This window comes from Garra rufa, chromosome 10, assembly GCF_049309525.1.
Source record: "Garra rufa chromosome 10, GarRuf1.0, whole genome shotgun sequence".
NCBI classification, from domain to species: Eukaryota; Metazoa; Chordata; class Actinopteri; order Cypriniformes; family Cyprinidae; genus Garra; species Garra rufa.
The window spans coordinates 39,588,721-39,612,230 of NC_133370.1; the positions used below are offsets into that span (position 1 = coordinate 39,588,721).

Here is a 23,510-nt window from a genome sequence, read left to right on the forward strand (position 1 = left end):
ATGAAATATGCAAGGTACGTTCACACTCGGTATCATGATTCAATACACTTTAGGTCAATATCACACCGGAGTTCTCCTTTAACAAGATTTCCATCTGAATTAAGTTTCATTCATTCAAGATTATAATACAGTGCCTTGCGAAAGTATTCATACCCCTTAATTTTTACACATTTTGTTGTTAAACTGCTTTAAATGATTGTTTTCCACATCAATCTACACTCCATACACCATAATGGCAAAGCAAATTTATTAAAAATTAAACACTTAAATGATTCCATTGCGTAAGTATTCATACCCTTATCTAGGAAAGTTGAAATCTAGCTTTCACATTTCTTGTAGATGTTACTACATTTCGAGTGAAGTTAACCTCTGGCAATTTCCATTGAATGGGTATGATTTGTAAAGGCAAGCAAATTTTAATAAAAGGTCTAAGAGCTGAAAATGCATATCAGAGCAAAAACAAAGCCCTGAGGTAAAAAAACGCTGCATTCACAGAAGCATGTAGTCTCCAGTACCCTTATTGGAAGAAGTTTGAAACAACCACGACTCTTCTAGAGCTCAAACTGAGCAATTGATGGAGAAAGGCCTTGGCTAGAGTAGTGACCAAGAACCTGATGGTCACTCTGGTTGGTCTCCATGATCATATATGCAGATGGGAGAAACTTAAAGAAGGACAAACATTACTGCAACAAAGCCTGGGCTTGAACCCATCAAACATTTCTGGAGAAACCTGAAAATCCAAGCTGACAGCACTTGACAGGTGAAGAGGTGAGGTGAAGAATGGCAGATCATTTCCAAATGCTGATGTGCAAATCGTGTTGCATCATATCCCAAAAGACTTGAGGCTGTAAAGGTCCTTCAGCTAAGTACTGAGTTATGCAGTGTACTTATTTTTTTAGGTTTTTTATTTTTAATAAATGTATGAAGTTGTGACAATTCAGTTTTTGCTTTGTCATTATGGTTCATGGAGTGCAGATTGATGTGGGAAAAAAGTTTAACATAAGGCAGCAACATAAACGTGAAAAAAACGAAGGGGTATGAATACTTTTGCAAAGCACTACATAACATTTCACAATATTAATGTTTTTACTGCATTTTGCATTTTGATCAAATAAATGTAGCCTTGGTAAGCATAAGAGACATCTTTCAACTTTTGAAATACACTTTTGAATGGTAGGATATTTTGTTAAAACTCACTATAATAATCATAATAATAAATAAACATTTATTCGTATAGTACTTTTCATGCAAGATATTCAGCTGTAAGTGCTTCAGAACATAAGAGGCATAAAAAGAAACACTGACACTACAATTTCAAACAATATCAATATAAATGATACTCAAAAACAACTTTAAGAAGTACAAAAGCTAAAATTATTGTTGAAATGTCTTCCTTACATGATCTTATTAAAGAAAATGGTGATGTACACTTCATGATGTGAAACACACTATAGAAATCTCACCTAATTCAGTGTCTCGAATGCCCATGTAACTCTCAAGGAGGTCATCCACTTTCTTCACTGCCTTCTCTTCGAACTCTGTGGGCTGTGGAGTAAAAGAAAAGCATTAGATATACTCTTTAAGTGAATGACTCTTAATACTATCAGTGACCTTGTTGGTAATATCACAAATGGAAGATTGTTTCCACGACAGAATATGGAATGAAAGGCATTTCAAAGTCTTTTTTCTGCCACAGATATCGTAAAAAACGCTTTTTCCCTTGGGATTCCAAGTTTATATCTCACAATTCTGAGTTCTCCTCTGAGAACTACAAAAAAAACATGTCAGAATTGTATGATATAAACTCAGAATTGCGAGAAAAAAGGTAGAATAAAGTCAATTGCAACACTGAGAAAACACAGCTACCATCTCCTCGACTGTTGCAGGACCCTTGGAGCGCAATCTAAGGGTTTCTCTGCCTGTTCCTATCTTGCCATCTCCTGAGGTTTTGCCTCCGCTTCCTCTTGACCTTGGTTCAAGCATCTCTGCCAAGTGAAAGAACATTATTTATATATTTAATTTATTTATTTATTTTACATTAAATCTACATTTATGAACACAATAGATCACATGATGCATGGAAATAGAGTGCAACAATAACTGATCTAGTATTTATTCATTTATTTTTCCATTTGGGTTTCAAAAAACTATTCAATAAAAAGTCTTGAATCTAACAAAATGCTCAGATATCAAACACATTAAAACTTGGATATGTGCCAAAAAAGACAGCGTATTTAATGTATTTTATAAAGCAATTACTAACTCATCAAGAAAGGCCAATTATGTAAAGAAATTTTAAGCATGAAACCTCAAAAAACATAAAAGTAGTTTAAGTCTCGATTATGTAAACTGCAAACTTTTCCAAACTTATCGGTTGCTGTTTCCACTGCAGTGACTTCTCTGATTAGTGGATCTCACTTGAGGATTATGGGTAGTGTAGTCCTTCATTGGGAATTTAGTAATTATACATTTTTCCTTCAAAATGCAATTAAAATCATCGACTTCTTGCTTCTTCAGAAGCAAATACTGTCACTTATCAACCTTAGAGCTCACAAGCAGTGTCATAAAAAATGTATACTTTATTGTTAAAAATAAATGTCTGTATTGAGAATATAAATGACATTTTTACTTCAAGAACTACTGTTGCACTCTACTGTCCAGATCTTTGTTTTTTTTTTATACATCAGTTACATACAATACCAGTTAAAAGACTTCTAATGATTTAGTCTCTTCTGCTCACCAAGTCTGCATTTATTTGATCCAAAGTATTGCAAAAACAGTGAAATTTTGACATATTTTTACTATTTAAAATAACTGTTTTCTATTTGAATATATTTTAAAATGGAATTTATTCCGGTGATCAAAGCTACATTTTCAGCATCATTACTCCAGTCTTCAGTGTCACATGATCCTTCAGAAATCATTCTAATATGCTGATTTGCTGTTCAAGAAACATTTATTATTTTCTATATTTAAAAGAGTTGAGTAATTTTTTTCAGGATTCTTTGAGGAATAGAAATATCCAAAGATCAGAATTTATTTGAAATAAAAAGCATTTATACACTGTACCATTCAAAACCTTGGAGTCAGTATATTTTGGGGGAAATAAATTAATACTTTATTTTACTTTAAATTGACCAAAAGTAATGATAAAGACATTTATAATGTTACAAAAGATTTCTATTTCAGATAAATGCTGTTCTTCTGAACTTTCTATTCATCAAAGAAAACTGAAAATTCTACTCAGCTGTTTTCAACTTCATAATAGTAAAAATAAATGCTTTTTGAGCAGCAAATCAAAATGTTAGAATGATTTCTAAAGGATCATGTGACTAGAGTAATGATCTAAAAAATTCAGCTTTGAAATCACAGGAATATATTCAAATAAATACAAATATTTCAAAATGTTTACCGTTTTTGCTGTACTTTGACAAATAAATGCAGGCTTGGTGAGCAGAAGAGACTTTAAAAAAAAACATTAAAAATCTTACTGTTCAAAAACTTTTGACTGGTAATCTACAAATTTCAAAACGAAGAACATTAAGACATAAGAAGAAAAATTAGCACTTCAACAAGCATGAATGACAAACCGAAGGCTTTCATGGGCTCCACAAGTTTGATAGTGAAGGACTGATCCTTGGGCAGCTCTTTCAGCATTCGTGCCACCTCATAGTGCCGCATTCCGACGATGTTCTTTCCGTTAATGCATTCGATATGATCTCCCACAGAGATCACCTTTACCCCATCCACCACACTGCCCTCTTTGATACGCTGCCAAATGGAAAAAACACATACACGCTTCATATTTAATAATAACTTTTGTTACCGTTAAAAGTAGCAACTGAACAAATGCATTTTGGGTGTACTTTTACTTTAATCATTACCTGGGCTTAAAACTGCTTTAAAGATACAAATCCAGCATTCAGAGTAGTACAACATGTGATCTTACTATATTAAATTATTAACTTCTCTCAATCAAAGCCTGGCCAAATGTAGCCAAAAGCAGACAAAAGAGTAAATTATATTTTTATTTGTGGGGAGGGATATTTTACTTATTATAGAAAGCCTCTTATGTAGCACTAAATTTGTTTACTTCCTAAAACATGCAAATCATTATCTGTACATGGGCAGTGCTTGTACTACAAGCTACGTGCACTACACTTAGAAAACAAATTACACTGCTAAAGGGGCGGCATTTCAAAACAACACCCTGTTCTAATGAAAGCATTATTATGAGTCTACCTTTATGAAGGCGAATCCAGCTCCATTGTCTGTGATGGTGAGCCCAAGTGCCTCCTCAGCTTTGTACACCTCCACCTCCTTTTTTAGCCCTTTTATGTGAGCAAAGATGAAGTCCTCCAGTCCTATCTGCCCTCCCAGCAGCTTTTCCATATCAATTTTGTGGGTGTTGAGTGTGCAAAATAGGATCTGTCATAACACATCAAGAGGAGAGTTTCAGCTATAGTGAGATGGCATTTTCAAGTCCGAGAACAATGAGAACATTGAGGATTTATGCAAATGTACTAAATTTAGTTTAGTAGCTGATTCCACCGTAATGTAAAATGTTCAGTTGCTAAATTCGAAAATGCGTACAGGGGTCAGTAAACGCAAAATGTTCTTGATATTTGCACATATAAGAGTTTACTTTACAATAAAATATGTATATAGTTTCGAAACTCATTACATTAAGTCATTTAGCAGACACTTTTATCCAAAACGACTTACAAATGAGGAAAATGGAAGCAATCAAAATCAACAAAAGAGCAATGCTATTTAAGTGCTATGACAAGTCTCAGATTAGCTTAAATGGATAGAATAGAAAAAGAATAGAGCAAACTAGCGTTTTTGCTGTTAATTGTATAAAAATAAAAAGATAGAAGATCTAAAAAGAAAAGAGAAGTTTTTTTTTTTTTTTTTTTTAAGAATAGAAATAGAATAGCGAGTGCTAGAGTTAGAGGGTCAAATAAAGACGGAAGACATGTTTTTAGCCGATTCTTGAAAATGGCTAAGCTGCTCAAACTGAATTGGGCAGGTCATTCCACCAAGAGGGAACATTTAAGGTAAAAGTCTGTAAAAGTGATTTTTTGCCTCTTTGGGATGGCACAATAATGCGCCGTTCACTTGCAAAGTGAAGTAATGAATTTAGGTAAAGGGGTGCAGAGCCAGTGGTGGTTGTGTAAGCAAACATTAATGCCTTGAATTTTATGTAAGCAGCTATTGGTAGCCGTATACTGGATCAATTGTAAAGGTTTGATAGAACTAGCTAGAAGACCTGCCAAGAGAGCATTGCAATAGTCCAGCCTGGACAGAACAAGAGACTGAACAAGGAGTTGTGAAGCATGTTCTGAAAGAAAGGGCCTGGTTTTCCTGATGTTGAATAAAGCAAATCTGCAGGACTGGGCAGTTTTAGCAATGTGGTCTGAAAAAGTCAGCTGATCATCAATCACAACTCCCAGGTTTCTGGCTGCTTTTGAAGGAGTAACGGTTGATGGTAAAATTTTGATGAAGCGATGGGTTTGATAGAAACACAAGCAGTTCTCTCTTGGCAAGGTTTAGTTGAAGGTGATGGTCCTTCATCCAGCAAGAATTGTTTGTTTATCAGGCTAAGATGCAAGCAGCTATCGTTGGATCATCAGGATGGAATGAGAGGTAGAGTTGAGTGTCATCAGCATAGCATTGATATGAAAAGCCATGTTTTTGATTGACTGAACCTATGATGCCATGTAGACAGAGAAAAGAAGTGGACCAAGAACAGAGCCCTGAGGCACTCCAGTAGTTAGAAGTTGCGACTTGGACACCTCACCTCTCCAAGATACCTTGAAGGACCTATCTGAGAGGTAAGACTCAAACCACTGGAGTGCAGTTCCTGGGATGCCCTTTGCCAATAGGGTTGACAGGAGAATCTGGTGGTTAACTGTGTCAAAAGCAGCAGACAGATCCAGCAAGATAAGTATTGAAGATTTGGAATCTGCTCTTGTCAGTCTTAGGGCTTCAACAAACCATACTGAAACTCAAATCTAACTTCCCAGTTTAAGGGTATGTTTACATGACAACAACGTACTAAAAATAGAAACGTTTTTCTTTGCGTTTTTGAAAGTTTTGCATACCGACAAGTTGAGAACAACTTTCTCAAAATGATCCTAGTTCACATGGATCTACGAAAACGGCTCGCTATTTTCTCAACATGCGTCGTCATCATATGTACTCATAGTGGTGTGTTTTGAACAGCTTATGTCTGACCATTGATCACAAGAGCAATACTACTGTTAGGTAAAGGAAGAACGTTTTTGGTGCAGATAACTGCATTTATAGAATATAAAACTCTGAAACTGCATTTCATGCTCTTCACGGCTTGTGACTGATGTAATATGTAAGGGCTCATGTACAGATGTTTATTGAATGGTTAAAAAAACAAATGCTTAAAAAATGTCATGCCCATATAACTTCACAGAATGTACTGTAACATTTTCAGAAAATAAAACAGGAATAAGAATCTGCACCGAAGGTATTAAACAAGGCTTTGTGTTCGCTCTTAAAATAGTTTTCCTCCCACCTCATATTTCCAGCACAAATTTTCATGAGCAAATGCAAAGTCTCTTAGGGAATGCAAAAGTTTTGCACAAACACAAAAGCATCGAAACATTTTCCTCCCATCTCTCTCTTTCTTTTTAACATCATGATGTCCCTTTAGTGACTCAGCACTAAGGAAAAATGAGATGTGAGATAATTATATTTAAATGCTTTTGTGTTCACCTGCATAACTTTGGCGTTGCCCAGACAAGCCTTGGGTTACACTTAATTTTAATAGACATTCTACTAAGTAACTTTGCAACTACATGTCACTACAGTATTACTCGTCTGCTTAATTCTCTATCTGTTAACACTTTAATTTGATGAATTACTTTAACTGTTGTCACCTTCTCACCAAGCTGCTTGGCTATGGTCTTGTAGCCGATTTTAGCCTTTTGTAGGTCTACAATCTTGTCCCTGACATCCTTGGACAGCTCTTTGGTCTTGGCCATGGTGGAGAGTTTGGGATCTGATTGATTGATTTCTTCTGTGGACAGGTGTCATTTATACAGGTAACAAACTGAGATTAGGAGAACTCCCATCAAGAGAGTGCTCCTAATCTCAGCTTGTTACCTGTATAAAAGACAACTGGGAGCCAGAAATCTTGCCAATTGATAGGGGATCAAATACTTATTTCACTCATTAAAATGCAAATCAATGTATAACTTTTTTGAAATGCGTTTTTTTCTGGATTTTTTGTGTGTTAAATAAGGGAGACATGCAAAATGTGCAGAGCAGGGGTCCCCCAGGACCAGGATTGAGAACCACTGGTCTAAACTATCAAAATAAAGGGTAACCCAACTTTGCATTTGCTCAAAAGCATTTTTGCTCTCTTGAAAAGCTTTTATATTCTCCAGAGAAACTTTTCTGCTTTCCTTTGTGAAACTTTGCATGCAAAAGCATTGCAATGGAATTTTTTCTTCCCATCTCTAAAGAAACGTTGAGAGCTATGGTGAGCTTTTCCCTTTAGGTGCTCCATATCTAACAAAACAACAAAATGATCTTTTTCAGGAAAAATATGATAAGGAATTGCAAAAAAATCTATTAGGACTGTAAAACTTCTACAGCTCCCTAAATTATTTCCTTTAACTGTCCAGATGCAAATCATTATTCCAGTGTACAACACAAATGAGTATAACAACACATCTTACAAAAAGGAAGAAAATAAAAAATCAACAGCAACATGAATTTAAAATATCCTGTGGGTCCTATGAAATCAGTTTTATTTATTTTATTCCTCCAAATTTTGTTCTTTTTTCCCAATTTCAGTTTTTTTTTCTGTTCAAATTTTTCTAGACTAATGGTAGACTAACTGTTTTAATTTTATTTTTAAGGCCCTGTGAAATGCGTTTTGTTTTTTTCTCTTCTGTGTTCTAAATTCCATTTCAGTGGTTTCATTGAATTTCAATAATCAAAAGCATGTCTAATTAATTGATTTTATAAAGATTTTCCCCCCCCAGAAATACAGTGTTGTGTATTTACATTTTTATGGTAAATAAATTCTGGTAAATATTCCTTAAAAATAATGTTGTGATAATAATTAGTAGTTGTAATACTATCATTACATGAAGAAATATATTGCTGTCATAATTTCTTCAAGTTAAACCAAACTTTTATTTCAACCTAATCGCATGACAAAAACGTACCAGTGAGTACCAAGAGTGCCAGAACTGTTTTTCCCCAGAACAGAGTTCTGACTTAAAATGTCTGCTGAGTGGCGCTATAACTGTACTGTTCCATGCTTTAAAATAACGTACCATCTGCACTACACCTACCCTGGAAATCCAGAGGTCTCGCGAGAGCACAATTTGAATTGTCTCTGCAAGACACTTTGGCATCGAGCAATGATGCAGGTTACTGCAATACGTAAGCAATTGTGGGAACCAATCAAATCGGTGTATCTGATGTAGGCGGGCCAGAGGCGAGCTAAGCTGATGATGACAGCACTGCGACGTCCGAATCATATAGTAAACTTTGAAAGATCGCTGTCGCTACAGATGAACAACAAGTTGTTGAAACGGCTTTGGCCGCTACAATGAACGAGTTAGACTTGGCTTTCCATATAAAAGAGGAACAGAAAACCGAAAACTCGAATCGTTCCTTTGCAAGAAGGACGTTTTTGCTGTTTTGCCGACTGGACACGGCAAGAGTTTAATCTATCAGTTCACGAGTTCACGCTTACATATAATTAGCCGGAGAATAGTAGTGCATGTTTGGCGTGCTGTCCGGTGAAGGGCTCCGAGCTCGGGAGTGGCCGAACCCAGAGTACCCCCCAATAGGAGTAGTGATAACTCGGAGTGATGAGATGGGGTGGTGGAGGTTTACTGATAAACCATCGAGTGAATTGAGGTGAGTCAGCTGTATTTAAACCTATGGCGCTGATTGACTTGTGATGTTTACGCTAAGCATCTGATGCGCTTCTCCCGAACTTTGTTAATGAAACATCATTTAGCTCTGCTGGTAGCTAAGCGTGTATTGTTGTGATTGGTCGTGGCGTTATCCAGTTGCGTGCAGTTAGAGTTTCAAATGCATGCTTGGTGCCGCCCCTCGAGTTAGGCAGTTTTCATTGCTCGATCCCAGACCCTTAATCTTAATAGATTAGGGTCTGGATTTTTCCAGGCTACACTACACCTAAACCTACCCGACATTATGAACAAAAGTGAATGTGACGTAAAAACGCAATTGCAAGCATACCGTTTTAGCTTGTTTTTCGTTCTGTCATCTTTCAGCTCTTTCATCGTGAGTCATGTTTTTCACGGGATTCTTACTTAAGGATTCAGCATCCTCTAGTCCAAGGGTCACCAAACTTGATCCTGGAGGGCCGGTGTCCTGCAGAGTTTAGCTCCAACTTGCCTCAACACAGCTGCCTGGAAGTTTCAAGTATACCTATTAAGACCTTGATTAGCTGGTTCAGGTGTGTTTGATTAGGGTTGGAGCTAAACTCTGTAGGGACACCGGCCCTCCAGGACCGAGTGTGGTGACCCCTGCTCTAGTCCAATTCCATGCCGGTCGTTGAAATCGCTATATGATTGCCTAATTCTAATGATTGCCTAGTATTTTTGGGGCATAATATTCACAGACACTATAGTTCATATTGCTTTTGCATATTGTTTATTCTGTGACATTCCGGGTAAATTATACAGTAAATTCCATTACTTGAATACATATATATTATTGTTACTAAATGATTATGATTAAATTGTTATTACTCTGAGTCAAACCAAGAACATTGTTGCCAACCAGCAGCCAATTATCATCACTTCAACACGTCACAACATTTAAATCCATTTCACAGAATTTCCAACACAATCAATGCAGAATTTGGCAGAAATCTATTATGAAATAAATAAATGAATGAATCACGCTACAACAAAAGTCTTTTCAAACAGATAAAGTCACAAATGCTACCAAAGCTAGTTTCCATTCAGTGTTGTTGTTTTACTAAAAATATAAAAACGACACTAGCATACACAATATAATACTAATACAAAAAAGCAACTACTTGCTATGCTATGAATGTGAGACATCAGTCTACACAGGGCTATTTGCACTGCATCATAGGCCGTCCCACGATGCTGCCAATCCAATAACAGTGTTTTGTTGACCTCCAAATGCAGATATCCACACAGACAGATGGAGTCACCCTGGTGTCAGTCATCTAGAAATCTGGCATCATGTCTTTGAGTGTGACTTTCTGGCAGCAGTGAGGAAACATGAGACCTGGCAACCTGAGACACCAGATTTAAGGTTCACGGCTGAGTCGTCGGGGCCAATCAACACTTGATGAAAACTAAACTTCTGCACAGTAGCATTATATAACTAGTCAAGAAAGACTGGGGCATTACATTTGTTTCATGATAACTTGATTGTAAACATGTACAACCAAGCAAATTTTCTAGGTTAGGACAACCTTTGGACGCAATTTGACAAGAGACGTAAGAGAAAAGATCAGTCCATATCAGCTCTTTATAACGACCTTTGGTGGTGCTGCCAGTCCAACAAAGACGACTTGTTTTCTCCCCCTTTTGTGCACTGCGGGCACTTTGGACACACATCAGCTGACATGCATACAAGACTGTTGCCCTGGTTACCAGAGCCTATCAAAAGGGCCGGGATTAAGAGGGAGCTTTCGTAGAGACAGAAGGGGGGGAAGGAGAGGCCTGTTGGCTACTAGACGGCCAGCTTTGCTTCGCCCTGGCAGGCTGGCAGGCGGATCTTTGCCATATCTGTGGGCGGATTCATAGACACCTACACTGTGTTACCAAGGCTGCAACTGACATCATGCTTCCTCTTACACATCGCGTGTTTTTAGAGACACAGGACGTCCTCGGCAGCTACGCCGTGACGTACCCGCCCACATCACAGAGAAAAAAAACCTCCTTCAACTGGCAAATGTTTCACCTTCTATACGAGGCACACCCACAGACAGGATTGCAACAGGCCGACCTTTACAGAATCACATTCTTTGATGAGCAGGAAGTCAAATGAGCTTATCAAAACAATTTTCTCAGCCAATATACAGGATTGTAGTAATCTACTACAACACTTCAGAAGAAATAAAGTGGATTGTGGGACAAATCTCCATTTTCGGTTGGATAAAAGATCGAGAGGCTCATTTCTTTGGCAACCAGGTGCTATTTTCGGGTCTTGCAGGGCAATCTGCTCTAATTACAATGAATGAATGTAAGAGCTGAGCCTAAAGATTAAGCCAGCATTATTATCAGTCCAGAAAAAGAACAAACGTGATGTATACTGCAGGTCAAGGCTTTGAAAGATTAACACAGTTTAACAGGTCAAAATGCTGAAGCAGACAGGTTTAACACCAAACAGACATGTTTGTTGATGAAGTGAAGAAAATCATCAAATCATTCATTACAACGACTGACTAACCAGCTAGCTTAAAGATTACTGTGTAAATCCATTCACGACAGCAAAATAAGACTCATCAACATTTTTCCATAGGTAACCATTAACATTGCTGAGGTAAAGGAAGCTTTCAAAACTACCAGCTTTCGAAACTTCACTGTTTACACCCTGTGAATGAAGAGTGTTGATCATGCTGAAACTCTCAATTGGGTCACCTTTGTTTTTAAGACTTGTAAATATGACACATGCTAAAGAGAAAGTTAAAAAAAAAATGTATTTCTGTGATTTACTCACTCTAATTCCAAACCTAAATGACTATTTTCTATAAAGTAAAGGTAAATATCCCATCTAACATCTATATGATAAAACGTGTTTATTCAAAATACACAGACTGACGTCTGAAGTTACAACTTAACCATCTAAACGGGTTTCAATAGAGGCGTGACTGAAATTGTGCTGTGTTTGAACACATACCATTCAGCTGACAACAGCAAGTACATACTTGAAGGACACGTTACAACACTGATAAATTAATTATATTCCATATAATGACCCCGAGTAGGATCAGCCTCTGCTTTCAATCTGGATGACAAGTATTGCAACACAATATGACAAGCAGGTAACTTCTAAATGAAAGCGTGAGATGAAATGGCAGAAGTTGAATGATTTATGATTCAGCACTTTGTATGCTATAAAAGTCAATATAATGCTGTGAAAATAAAAGTCAATATATCCTCAAAGAGTTTATGCATTTGGGATTTTTTTTCTTCAAATTCTCATTTAGGGCATCTACAGAATTGTTAAGATCAGATTTAAGACTGGTTAAGACCTTTTAAGACCTGCACAAATACAATTAATACCATATAAGCAGGGTAGGGCAACATACTAATCTGTAAAATGACTGTAAAAAGCATTATTTACAGTTCAGATTGGTTTTCACGCACACAGAAAAAAGTTTAATAAAATGAAAAACTTCACATTTCATGTGAATGGCCTTTAAACCATTTTTAAGAAAATGGATGAGTAAAAAGTTATCAGTTATAATAATTTAAACAATTATTATATTAATAAAATAATATAGAAATATATTTTGCTGTCTTAATTGTTTAGATTTTTATAATGCATTAGCTTCTTGTCAATCCACCAGTTCAGTTGTTTACGTAAAAATATAGGTCAATTTTTGCAGAGGTCTGAACAAAAACAGCAGATGGACTGATTGAAAATGCAAAATTATTCTCTGCCAGCAGGTGACGCTTTTGGAACGGCAGAAAAATAGCGGTCTCCCTTTGAAGTTTAATCGTCACATTAAACCATATCAAAAACTTTAGCTTTCTGTCCCCAAATTTAAAACCTCTTGAAATCATAAGTCTTCCTTGTGCCATTTAAGACTTTTTATGGCCTTAAATTTGTTACAATTAAATTTAAGGACACGCGGGAATCCCGTCATTACTGTAATCTGTATTTCTTAGTGGTGTACACAAATCAAGTACTTGAGTAAAGTAAATAATTACTTGATTTATTATATAAATCATTCTTCAATATACTAAAATAACAGTGTCTGCTACTAATAATTACTGATAATTCAAGTGTGCAAACAAGTGGAAATAAAATACACCATTTAGTATCTAAAAATTAAGAAAAATGACTAGTGCCGTCAAACGATTATTCACGATCAATCACATCCAAAATAAAGTTTTCTGTTTACATGATATGTGTGTGCATACGGTGTATATTTATGTATATATAAATAAATATACATACAGTATATATTTTGTATTTACATGTATATATTTATATTCATTTAATTAATATTGTATATAAATATATTTAATATATAAAGAAACTTTTTCCTTAAATATATGCATGCATGCACGCACGCGTGTTTTTTATATACACAGTATACACATATATTACGTTAACAAAAATGTATTTTGGATGCGATTAATCGTGATTAATCGTTTGACAGGACTATGTGTGTAAATTTGTGATGTCATAAAAAAAGTGTAAATATTTTGAGAAGAACACTAAGCAAACATACTAGTTTTATATGAAACTGCTACAGGAGAAGACTGTGACTAAATCAATGAAATAATGTTTTTATGAAATAAAGTGGAGCAATAAGCAAAATATTATAATATGCTTTGAAATATATGCAGTACAAATTTCTTAAAATAAAAATACTTAATAACAAGTGAGGATGACACAATAATGTGAAACAGTAATGCAAAAAAGTGCAGCAAATACTCCTATGATGCATACTGTTCAAATGAGAAATTAGAAATATGGTATACACATTCTTAAAAACCCAATGGAATAGCTTTTCCCATTGCTGACATACTGAAAAAGGAAGTCTGCATTGAAAACAGGAATTCTGATTTTATTTTGTATTTTTAATTTGTTTGCTAATGGCCAATATGCTTTAGTTTCATCTTCATCATGAATCATAATGCTAGTAGGCAGCTGGTGGTGTTGGTGGGTGGGAAAGATATGACTAGACAAAAATTGTGTGTGTGTAGTGCAGGATGAGTCATGAAATATTTTTGGTCAATTTTCCCAGAATAAAAAGACATTAAAAAATTATTAAAATAGTAGGCTGTATTAGATACTTTAATTGCCACAAGACTTAAAGTAGGCTTAGTTTTATACTCAAAATGTAAAAAATGCTTTACTACTGTTGATGTTCCTACTGGGCTTTACAAAATTCGTCTTACTAAACACAACAATATGGAATTGCATACCTTGTCGTCACTTAATAATTCAGTACTGACACAACTGGAACTAAGTGTTTAGTCAGATTTCAAATGGCTACAGAGAACTGGTCTCGTATCTACAATGGATGATACCGTCTATGAAGCATTACAGGAATCTAGATTGTACATATCTTCACTGGAGGCCATTGATACAACTACAGTTTACATGGAAGTGTATGCTGATGCCACACAGAGATACACAGTGTGTACCTGCCACAGCTGTGTCTGTGCAGCTTTTTATGAGCACAGGTCTATTCAATGAGAACCCATTTGAATTTGAAAATAACACAAACGACTTTCACCACTGCTCTTGATGGAAAATGCATGGGTCACAACTTGTCTAGCACCTATTATAACTCCATTAGCAATGCCACATTTTCCACTCAAATAGAAGAACATTTCTAGTTCATTTGTGGTTTTAATAAGGATTTCAAAGAGAAGATCAATGTGGATTACACTACTAGAACACAAACGGGTGAGAAAATAAAGTAAAAACCAGTTAAAATATGAAGCAGTTTGAAGGCCTGAAGCAAATGTTCAGTCTAGTCTAGTTAGACCTGCTAGTTCAAAGACAATTGAGGACAACAATCAACCAAACAGTCCTAAACAATATATCCTACAAAACATAGAAAGCAAAAGCGACTGTTGAGCAGACATCACAATGTCCAGACAGCAGCACCTGCATGCAAATGCTAAACAAATGACATGTTAGCTCCATGGAAAGACACTTCAGTGAAGTCACGCAGTCTAGCATGTGCAACTCTCATGGTAATAAACAGACTTTGACCAGGAAAGTCCTGTGAAATTACAGATGAATGTCTTTTTACTTGTGTTGAACCAACCTAACCACCAACCATGACAGCTGAGAAGTCTGGCTTCAGTCTGCTAGTCACTTGACAAAAGGAGTCTCTTTGTCACATTAATTTTGCATAAGAAGGTAATGAATGTTGTACACACGTTAGCATGTTAACAGAGGGGAGACACTGCCCTTTTAACCGGCTATACTTATTTTCTCGACATTAAGTCGACATGGTGAAGGTTTAAATGACTTGCTCAATACCCAAATACACAAGCCACTTCATTGGTTAAAAAACATCCAAATATCCTGGTGAAAACAGAGCTAAGAATCAATAGACAACACATGCAAAAGAGTAATGAAATACTTCACAGTATGTACTATTCCACACTCCCTCCATCCCCGGGGAGGCTGGAGCGATTTATCGTTATGCGTTAGGGTTGTGCCCACTACAACAGGATGTGAGGGACTTCCTTTGAGGACCTGCCGTGCTCCTATACCATCATCAGCGAACCCACTATTTGAACATGCAAAGAATTAATGGTACATTTCTCACAAGCCCTTCAAGTGATTTATTTTCAGAATATTATCAAACCCATCTGTTAGCTGACATTTAAACACCACACACCCGATAGATTTGTCCAAACAGTCTGGTTACTAGTCTGACTGGTTCTTGGGATGAACCCCCTTAAGTGTTTTTAGTAAAGAGCAACTATTCTAGGACACTTTCTCAAAGGAGGACCAACTGATATATGAGAGGCCAGACAATACTGACACAAAATGACACGGTTCAATTACAGCCAACTGTTTTTTTAACACTTGTTGCCTTAGGAGAATCTTTTCGTATACATCATCTTTTAGTTCTCTATTGAGTATCTATGCACTGTTTTAAAGCACTCATAATCAAATACAGTGAATTCAAAAGTCTGTAACACTATGTCAACAACTATTTTTAATCTTCAATAACCAAATTCAAAATTTAAGAACTTTCTAAGTTCCAAATAGTGTGTTTTCTTAACGCGCCATCAGTTGGACATTGGTGGCAATGAACACAGATAATATCACGTCATTGAACTGAATGGAACTAGCCAATTTAGCTAATTATTGCTGCTGAAAATGGTCAATTATTGTCATGTTTTGGGCTGCAATAATCGGTCGGACCGGGGAAAAACATTTGAAGTACAATAGTCTGCCAAAAGTTATAACAAATCAAGAATAAGAGTGCAAAAAACTTTCTGAGGAACAAAAGGCTTTTGTGGTTGGCCAAACTGAACCAGGATTTCCAGGGCAAGAATCTTGATAACATTTGTGTTTTTGGGAATCATTTCTGGTCAGGTAGGTGAAATATTAGGTTTATATCTTTATACTGCTCATACATATCTTCATGTCCTGCTCTAAATGATTTAGCAGCTTCTACATGTTTTTTCCATGGTTTAGACAGCATAAATTAGCAGTCTTCAGTAGTACATTAACGTGCAATCTATGCTGTTGTTTATGTCCGAGTATCTCCAATATGGCCACGTATCCGGTTAACTGACCAAACTGTGACATAAGTGCAAACCCTCTATATTAAATTTAAGAACCTGGATACATCCTTGGAAAAGAAAAAAGAAAAAAAAAATCATCCAGTGAGAAACAAATTACAAACATTTCCAACCCAACCTGAGAAGATAACTATTAGGTAACTATTTTGCTGGCTGGTGTTTTTTATATGAATATTTATGATGGGATTTGTACAAAAACAAAATGTGATTATTAAAATATAATTTAGCCACGAATGTGAAACAGCTATGAATTGCAATAAGAGTGTTGGTATTTCACCTTGAAGATTTTTATCACAACAATTATAAGCTAAAAGTGATTATGTGGTGCTTTTAAAATCACATATATGGGTCGGTGTTATACCATGTATCTTTTTTGTATGATCTATTAGAAAGTTATTCAAAACTATATTAAGTAATGCAAATAATACTAACATCAGCTTTTATACAAAACAATTACATTGCTTCAATAACAAAACAACCAAATTCTTAAGAAGCAAATTCTAAAAAAGAAAAAATATATATATATATATATATATATATATATATATATATATATATATATATTTTTTTTTTTTTTTTTTTTTTTTTTTCCTTTTTAAAAGGATAATAAAACACAATTTTTTAATTTAGTTTTAAAATATAATTTTTAAGTGTGGTGTAACATCTATCAAGAACATCACAAAACAGAGAGGACCCCTTTAGACCCTCATGACTGTCAAGGTCATTTAGTCCTGGCAATATGGATACAAAATTTATATTTCTAGGCACTTGGTACATGCCTTTTGGACTAGATTTTTTAAATATTTTCCTTTTTTCATCATATCAAATAACCCAATTGCCACTGACCCAAATACCATTTTCATTATTTCACAGAGAGTACTTTCAGAATACAACCAGAACTCATTTCTGAAAAGCAAAGCTGGTTATCATTAGACAAAAATGCCAACGACTTCCCACGATTTTCCGTTCTCTGTACCAAGAAAGACGCACCTTATGCAAACACCAGGCAGTGTAGTTCACGGGGAGGTTTTTGATTTGCAACTTCGTTTGTGTAATTTATTTCTCACTGCCTACTGATTCAAGTTCCCACTGAGATTTTAAAAATATATTTAACAGTTGACATTTACCTCATCCGGACTTAAATTAAACGCTTCTGCTATTTTGCTGTACAGCTCTTTGACGTTCGTGAAGCCCTCGATCCTGCCCGTGGGACTCCCGTGTGCGAGCTGCGTGTGAAACACCAGTTTCGGTCGCAAGCTGGCAGGTGGAGCAGGCAGTCCGCCACCGTTCACCGCGGACTTCCCGACACCTGCGTGTCCGCTGACCTCCTCGTTTTCCACTAAGTTCGAGCTTTCCCTCGACTTGTTTTTCTTTTTCCTGAGTCCCAAAGGCATGTTCGCTCCTCCTGTAAATCCGTAAGGGGAACTGAAGTACACGGGAACCGGACGGCTAATGCATTGAAGGACGGAAATCAACCTGTTGAATGTGTCCTTTTTCTTCCCACTCTTCGAAAACGACCCAAGGGCTAAAAACGGTAGTATTCAACGGGTTGCAGATTAGAAATAGACGTTATGAGGCTCTGTCTACTGTAAACTCTCTTGCCGTTGAGTCGCAGACAATGAACAACTCTATGGCCGAACGCACGCGCGCAACAGGACGTCGTGACGTCATCCTGAAACTCATTTACCTGGCTCAGGTGTCAATTAAATTTTTTTTTTAAACACGAAAGCAGATGAGGATAAACATACGCCTACCAATAATGGTTATTATATCATAAATCGTACTAAAGATAGCCTACTTTCCTTTCAAAAGTAGGGATTACGTAAGTTATGGGAGTTTAGGCTAGAAAATAGATAACCAGTACTCATTTTGAATTTGTTATAGTCTATTTCGTCCAGTAAAGTTTAAATAATTTTTGACATCTTCCTGCCATTCATTCTTAATCGTTACAGTCTTGTTTGCCATCATTATTTGAGTGAGATTTCATATCTCGTTTCTGCTTTTAGAAATCACAGCCGTCATTCTGATACGATGACTAATTTTAAGTAGCAAAGGTACTTTGACTATTTTGGACCTTATTTCCCTCATTCGTCTGATTTTGAACATGTGGCGTCCTCTGGCGGATATTTGAATGAATCACGTGTACAGCAGTTGAGGATTCTGTACCTCCTACAAGTTTTATTAATTCTGTCATGAAGATTTATCCATAAACTTTCAACACAAACACTAGAAGTAGTCAATAGTGTGAAAATGCTAAACAAAATAATTATGCAAACACTCTTTTAACTTTCCATGAATAAACATGGTATGCTATGAACCCACAGCACAAGTAACCAAATTTTTGGTCTCTGTCAAAGACAGTTACATTATGTGAGCCCATTGCTCACATTTACAAGGATCTGACAAATCAGATCTGAAAAGGCATTAGCTGAGTCTGTCTAACTGCTTTAGTATCACAAATGAAGGCAAGTATCCATGGCACCATCGAACAGTTCACTCCAGGCCATCGTTTACTAAAATTATATCATATTGTGCATTTAGAAAGAAGAACAGTACATGATCTGTCAGTACAGATTGAATCTACTTGGAAAAGGCAAACAAATAGATCTGTATAATTTAGCCTGTAAAACACTGATTTCAATGAAAGTTTTCATACTGCACAATTCAAACGAAGCATAAAAATAACAGTAACTTTGCGAGAAAAAAATATTCAGACACAGATTGCACTTTGAGTTGGCACTGTCACTGACATACACAAGCATGCAACATAATTCATATATATATATGTATTAGATATATAACATATACATATATATTTAACAAACATTTAGATAAAAAATAGAAATTGCACATTCTCAAAATTTGATTTGTCATTTTAGTCCACATATGAAGGGGACTCAATTGTTCATATAGAAATGTCATTAAAGTCTGTCCAAGCTCACTTTATGAGACTGGTAAGTGTCTTTTCAGGACATCCTTGGCATTAGATGGCAGAGTTTCAGGAAAGTGCACATCAAACTCCACAATGAGGTCCCCTCTTTGTTCTGGGTTTTTTGGGAAGGGCAGTCCTTGTCCAGCAATGACCTTTCTCATGCCGGGTTTGATAACATCGGTTATCTTCATATTGCACGTTTTACCGTCTATCGTCGACACGGTGACGGAGCAGCCACACAATGACTACGAGCAAAGAAATAAAAAACAATTGTTAGTACGATAAGAAATACTTCACAATAATATTGATAATGATATTATGTTACCGAAATATTCTCTCTTCACTTTAACTTTTATATATTATTATATATTATTTTATTATATTAATATTTTGTTAGTTCTACTACTAATAAGACAAAGAATACAAAAAAAAGCAGTCTTGTTAGTATTGTTTAACTGTTCAAAACAGCATAATATAAGTAGTTTAATTTTACACTGTCATCCATTTATAAAAAAAAAAAAAAGCTTGGAAGATTTTATGTTTGCCTGTGAGCCGTTTACTTTGCTTTTAGATACGCATTCATTTAATTAAATTTTTCATACATTTTGATTCACAATGTGTTCTTTACACTGTCTTAAAATGACAAGCATCAGGAAGCTGGGAACAGCAAGAACCTTTTACATTATGACTAACTTGTGCAAATATCTACCATCATTTCAAATCATTATACTGCAGATATTGTGTGCAAAAATATGTCAAACTCTTTCCCTTTGTCGCCTACATCCCATCCATCAGCCTAAAAGCATATTTTAGTGGTTTGACGGCTACTCCGTGTCATGACATTTACAGACACAGTACTGTCTTTCAATGATTCTGCCATGTATGTGCATCTTGATGGCCCTGTATAACAGTTTAGGTGGGCGAGCTCCTTTTCTGGCATCTCACAACAGCCGATCGAGCTCATTCCTTCCTGGCCAAACTGTATTATGTAAGAGACGAGATTTCACACAAAGAATTGAACATTTTTGGCTAGGCAAATTTACAAAACCTTGCCTCATACAAACCTGCACAGATTGACTGTTAAAGTGTTTATAATTTTAATTAAAACAAAAAGCTACAGTAAAAACATGTCAATTGGTAATTTAACATGTTGAACTGTAATTATTACATACTGTAATTTAACCTACTGTAATTGGTGAAAAATTAGCTTGGATTTGGATTAATAAGGGGCATATTTAATACATGTAGGCCTAATTTTACTGTAAAATACTGTATAAAATATATTTTTAGAAGTAAAGATTATGAATTACCATATAATTTATGTAAAAAATATGCATTATGTTCAACAAGACAAAATTTTTAAAGTCGGATTAATGGATGGACATCTTAACAGCTTAATTTACCATATATGGTTGAAATTTATATTGCATGTATTTTTACTGTAAAATACTGTAAAAATATACTTTTTGGAAGTAAAAATATGAATTACCATCTAATTTATGTGAAAATCTATATTGTATTCAGCAAGACAACACACCAGACAGATAGATAGAGATTATACAGTCAGATGAATGATAGACAGACAGACTGACTGACTGACTGACTGACTGACTGACTGACTGACTGACAGACAGATAGATAGATAGATAGATAGATAGATAGATAGATAGATAGATAGATAGATAGATAGATAGATAGATAGATAGATAGATAGATAGATACTTTTACAGTCAGATGGATGATAAATAGACAGACAGACAGACAGACAGATATAGATAGATAGATAGATAGATAGATAGATAGATAGATAGATAGATAGATAGATAGATAGATAGATAGATAGATAGAAATAGATACTTTTACAGTCAGAAGATGATAGACAGACAGACAGATAGATAGAGATTATACAGTCAGATGAATGATAGATAGACAGACAGACAGATCCGTCAGATGGACGCTAGATAGATAGATAGATAGATAGATAGATAGATAGATAGATAGATAGATAGATAGATAGATAGATAGATAGAGATACTTTTACAGTCAGATGATAGATAGATAGATAGATAGATAGATAGATAGATAGATAGATAGATAGATAGATAGATAGATAGATAGATAGATAGATAGATAGATAGATAGAGATACTTTTACAGTCAGATGATAGATAGATAGATAGATAGATAGATAGATAGATAGATAGATAGATAGATAGATAGATAGATAGATAGATAGAGATAATTTTACAGTCAGATGATAGATAGATAGATAGATAGATAGATAGATAGATAGATAGATAGATAGATAGATAGATAGATAGATAGATAGATAGATAGATAGATAGATGCTTTTACAGTCAAAAGATGATAGACAGACAGACAGATATATATAGATATAGATAGATACTTTCACAGTCAGATAGATGGATGGATGGATGGATGGATGGATGGATGGATGGGCAAATTAATTTGCAAGTGGCTCCTCTTACCTGGCGCAAACTGACCCGGACTGGGTACACGATATCAGACCCCTCTCGTCGAAAGTGGCCGTGAGGCTTGTCTTTAATGACAAACACGATATCAGCAGGAATAGTATTAGGAGATTCGTCACCCTCGCGGGGAAATGTGATTTTGGTTCCCTCTTTCCACCCACGCTTGATCTCAATAGTGAGGATTTTGTCCTCGGTTCTCAAAGTCCGACCGTCTGGATTCAAGCGCTTGCGTGAGATTTTCATGCGCTTGGTGCATCCATGAAAGACCTCCTCTAGAGACACCCGGAGCTCGTGGTGGATCGCGGGGTCCTGTTTTCTCCGCGGCGGGCCACCCGGACCAACATGCCGTTCGCGTGGAAATCCATTTATGTTAAAACTCGTAAAAGAACCAAATGGGTCATTTCCGTCCACCTCCATGTCATCGTCATCTCGTCCATTGACTTTCCTGCCAAAAAAGATCTCGAAAGGATTGGCTCCGCCGAAAAACGTGGCAAACGTCGCGTGAGGATCTCCATGGAAGGTGTAGGTGAAGTTGCCTCCTGGCCCGTCGGACGCTCCTCCACCTCCTTTAAGGCCTAAAATGCACAGATTTGTACAGAAAACACGTTTTATGTCTGGGGAAAAACTGAGGCACATTTAGGCCACATGGGCCCATTATATTAAAGGCTTGAATTACTATGCATCCCACTGCGGTACTCCTAATAAATAAACACACATGAATCATACGCACGTCAGATCACATATTTGTAATCACAACAGCTGTCACATCCATTTTCGACGCTTAAATACATATTCAGAGCTTTTTGATTTTGAAAATGTGTTGGTTGAACACTTAAAGGACAATAAAACCATGACTCCATTTGATCAACTTTATAGCACACTGTAGGGTAAATATCCTGAGATTTCGTTCTCATTACTGTAACATTTACATCCCAGATATTTAAGAGATTATCAAACAGAAGGATTAAGCATTCATATTAAGCCCTTTTTGCTGTTGTTACGGATGTTACAGATATAAAGCAAGCCTACCTTCTTCTCCGTACTGGTCATATATTTCTCGTTTCTTTGGATCACTAAGAACTTCATAAGCCTCCGCGACCTCCTTAAATTTCTCCTCCGCATTAGGTGTCTTGTTTTTGTCAGGATGCCATTTCAGCGCCTGTTTTCTGTACGCCTTTTTGATGTCGTCGTCTGATGCTCCTTTAGCGATTCCCAATATTTTGTAATAATCTTTGCCCATTTTCTCCTATGCTGTCCCGGTTGGCGCCGCTTCCCGAGGATTCGTCAGTCTATTGAAAAGGGCAGTGAATAAAAGCACTGTCGTGGTTACAGTGTCAAATCCTGCCTCTTTAAACCGTGATACAGAAGATCAGTTGATCCCGTTGTGTCTGTTTGGAGGCGGTTACTCAGCACTAAAGATCTTGTGTTATTTTACCCTCTTTAAATAGCCATTGCTCCCTCCCCTGTACCAGTGCAGCTCTCTGGAATCACAGTGTGCTTTCTAGAACGTAATAACTGAGGCACGTCATTTCCCATTTCAGAAAAGTCTAAATCCATTCGA

The 23,510-nt window shown here is 36.1% G+C and overlaps 2 protein-coding genes across 2 annotated transcripts; both read right to left on the reverse strand.

The window, feature by feature from the left end:
- Window positions 1-1,394: 1,394 nt before the first annotated feature.
- On the reverse strand, window positions 1,395-18,164 carry gipc2 (GIPC PDZ domain containing family, member 2). The gene is made up of 5 exons (XM_073849519.1): window positions 17,654-18,164; window positions 4,243-4,428; window positions 3,591-3,771; window positions 1,867-1,985; window positions 1,395-1,545 (listed from the first exon to the last, which is right to left on the reverse strand). The coding sequence occupies exons 1-5, from the start codon at window positions 17,918-17,920 to the stop codon at window positions 1,432-1,434; spliced, it is 867 nt and encodes a 288-aa protein (XP_073705620.1). The 5' UTR covers window positions 17,921-18,164; the 3' UTR covers window positions 1,395-1,431.
- A 513-nt stretch (window positions 18,165-18,677) lies between these two features.
- Window positions 18,678-23,431, reverse strand: dnajb4 (DnaJ heat shock protein family (Hsp40) member B4). The gene is made up of 3 exons (XM_073848769.1): window positions 22,979-23,431; window positions 21,947-22,524; window positions 18,678-19,703 (listed from the first exon to the last, which is right to left on the reverse strand). Exons 1-3 carry the CDS (start codon window positions 23,187-23,189, stop codon window positions 19,470-19,472), a joined length of 1,023 nt encoding a protein of 340 aa, XP_073704870.1. The 5' UTR covers window positions 23,190-23,431; the 3' UTR covers window positions 18,678-19,469.
- Window positions 23,432-23,510: the final 79 nt, after the last annotated feature.

Excerpts from the sequence above, each read along its gene's own strand:
- gipc2 (XM_073849519.1), bottom strand. The coding sequence starts at position 17,920 with ATGCCTTTGGGACTCAGGAAAAAGAAAAACAAGTCGAGGGAAAGCTCG. Across the intron at positions 1,986-3,590 it reads GGAGCCCATGAAAGCCTTCG|AGATGCTTGAACCAAGGTCA; the intron begins GTTTGTCATTCA and ends TTCACTTGGCAG. Across the intron at positions 1,546-1,866 it reads CTGCAACAGTCGAGGAGATG|CCCACAGAGTTCGAAGAGAA; the intron begins GTAGCTGTGTTT and ends TTTACTCCACAG.
- dnajb4 (XM_073848769.1), bottom strand. The coding sequence starts at position 23,189 with ATGGGCAAAGATTATTACAAAATATTGGGAATCGCTAAAGGAGCATCA. Across the intron at positions 22,525-22,978 it reads TGACCAGTACGGAGAAGAAG|GCCTTAAAGGAGGTGGAGGA; the intron begins GTAGGCTTGCTT and ends TGTGCATTTTAG. Across the intron at positions 19,704-21,946 it reads TCCGGGTCAGTTTGCGCCAG|TCATTGTGTGGCTGCTCCGT; the intron begins GTAAGAGGAGCC and ends CTTTGCTCGTAG.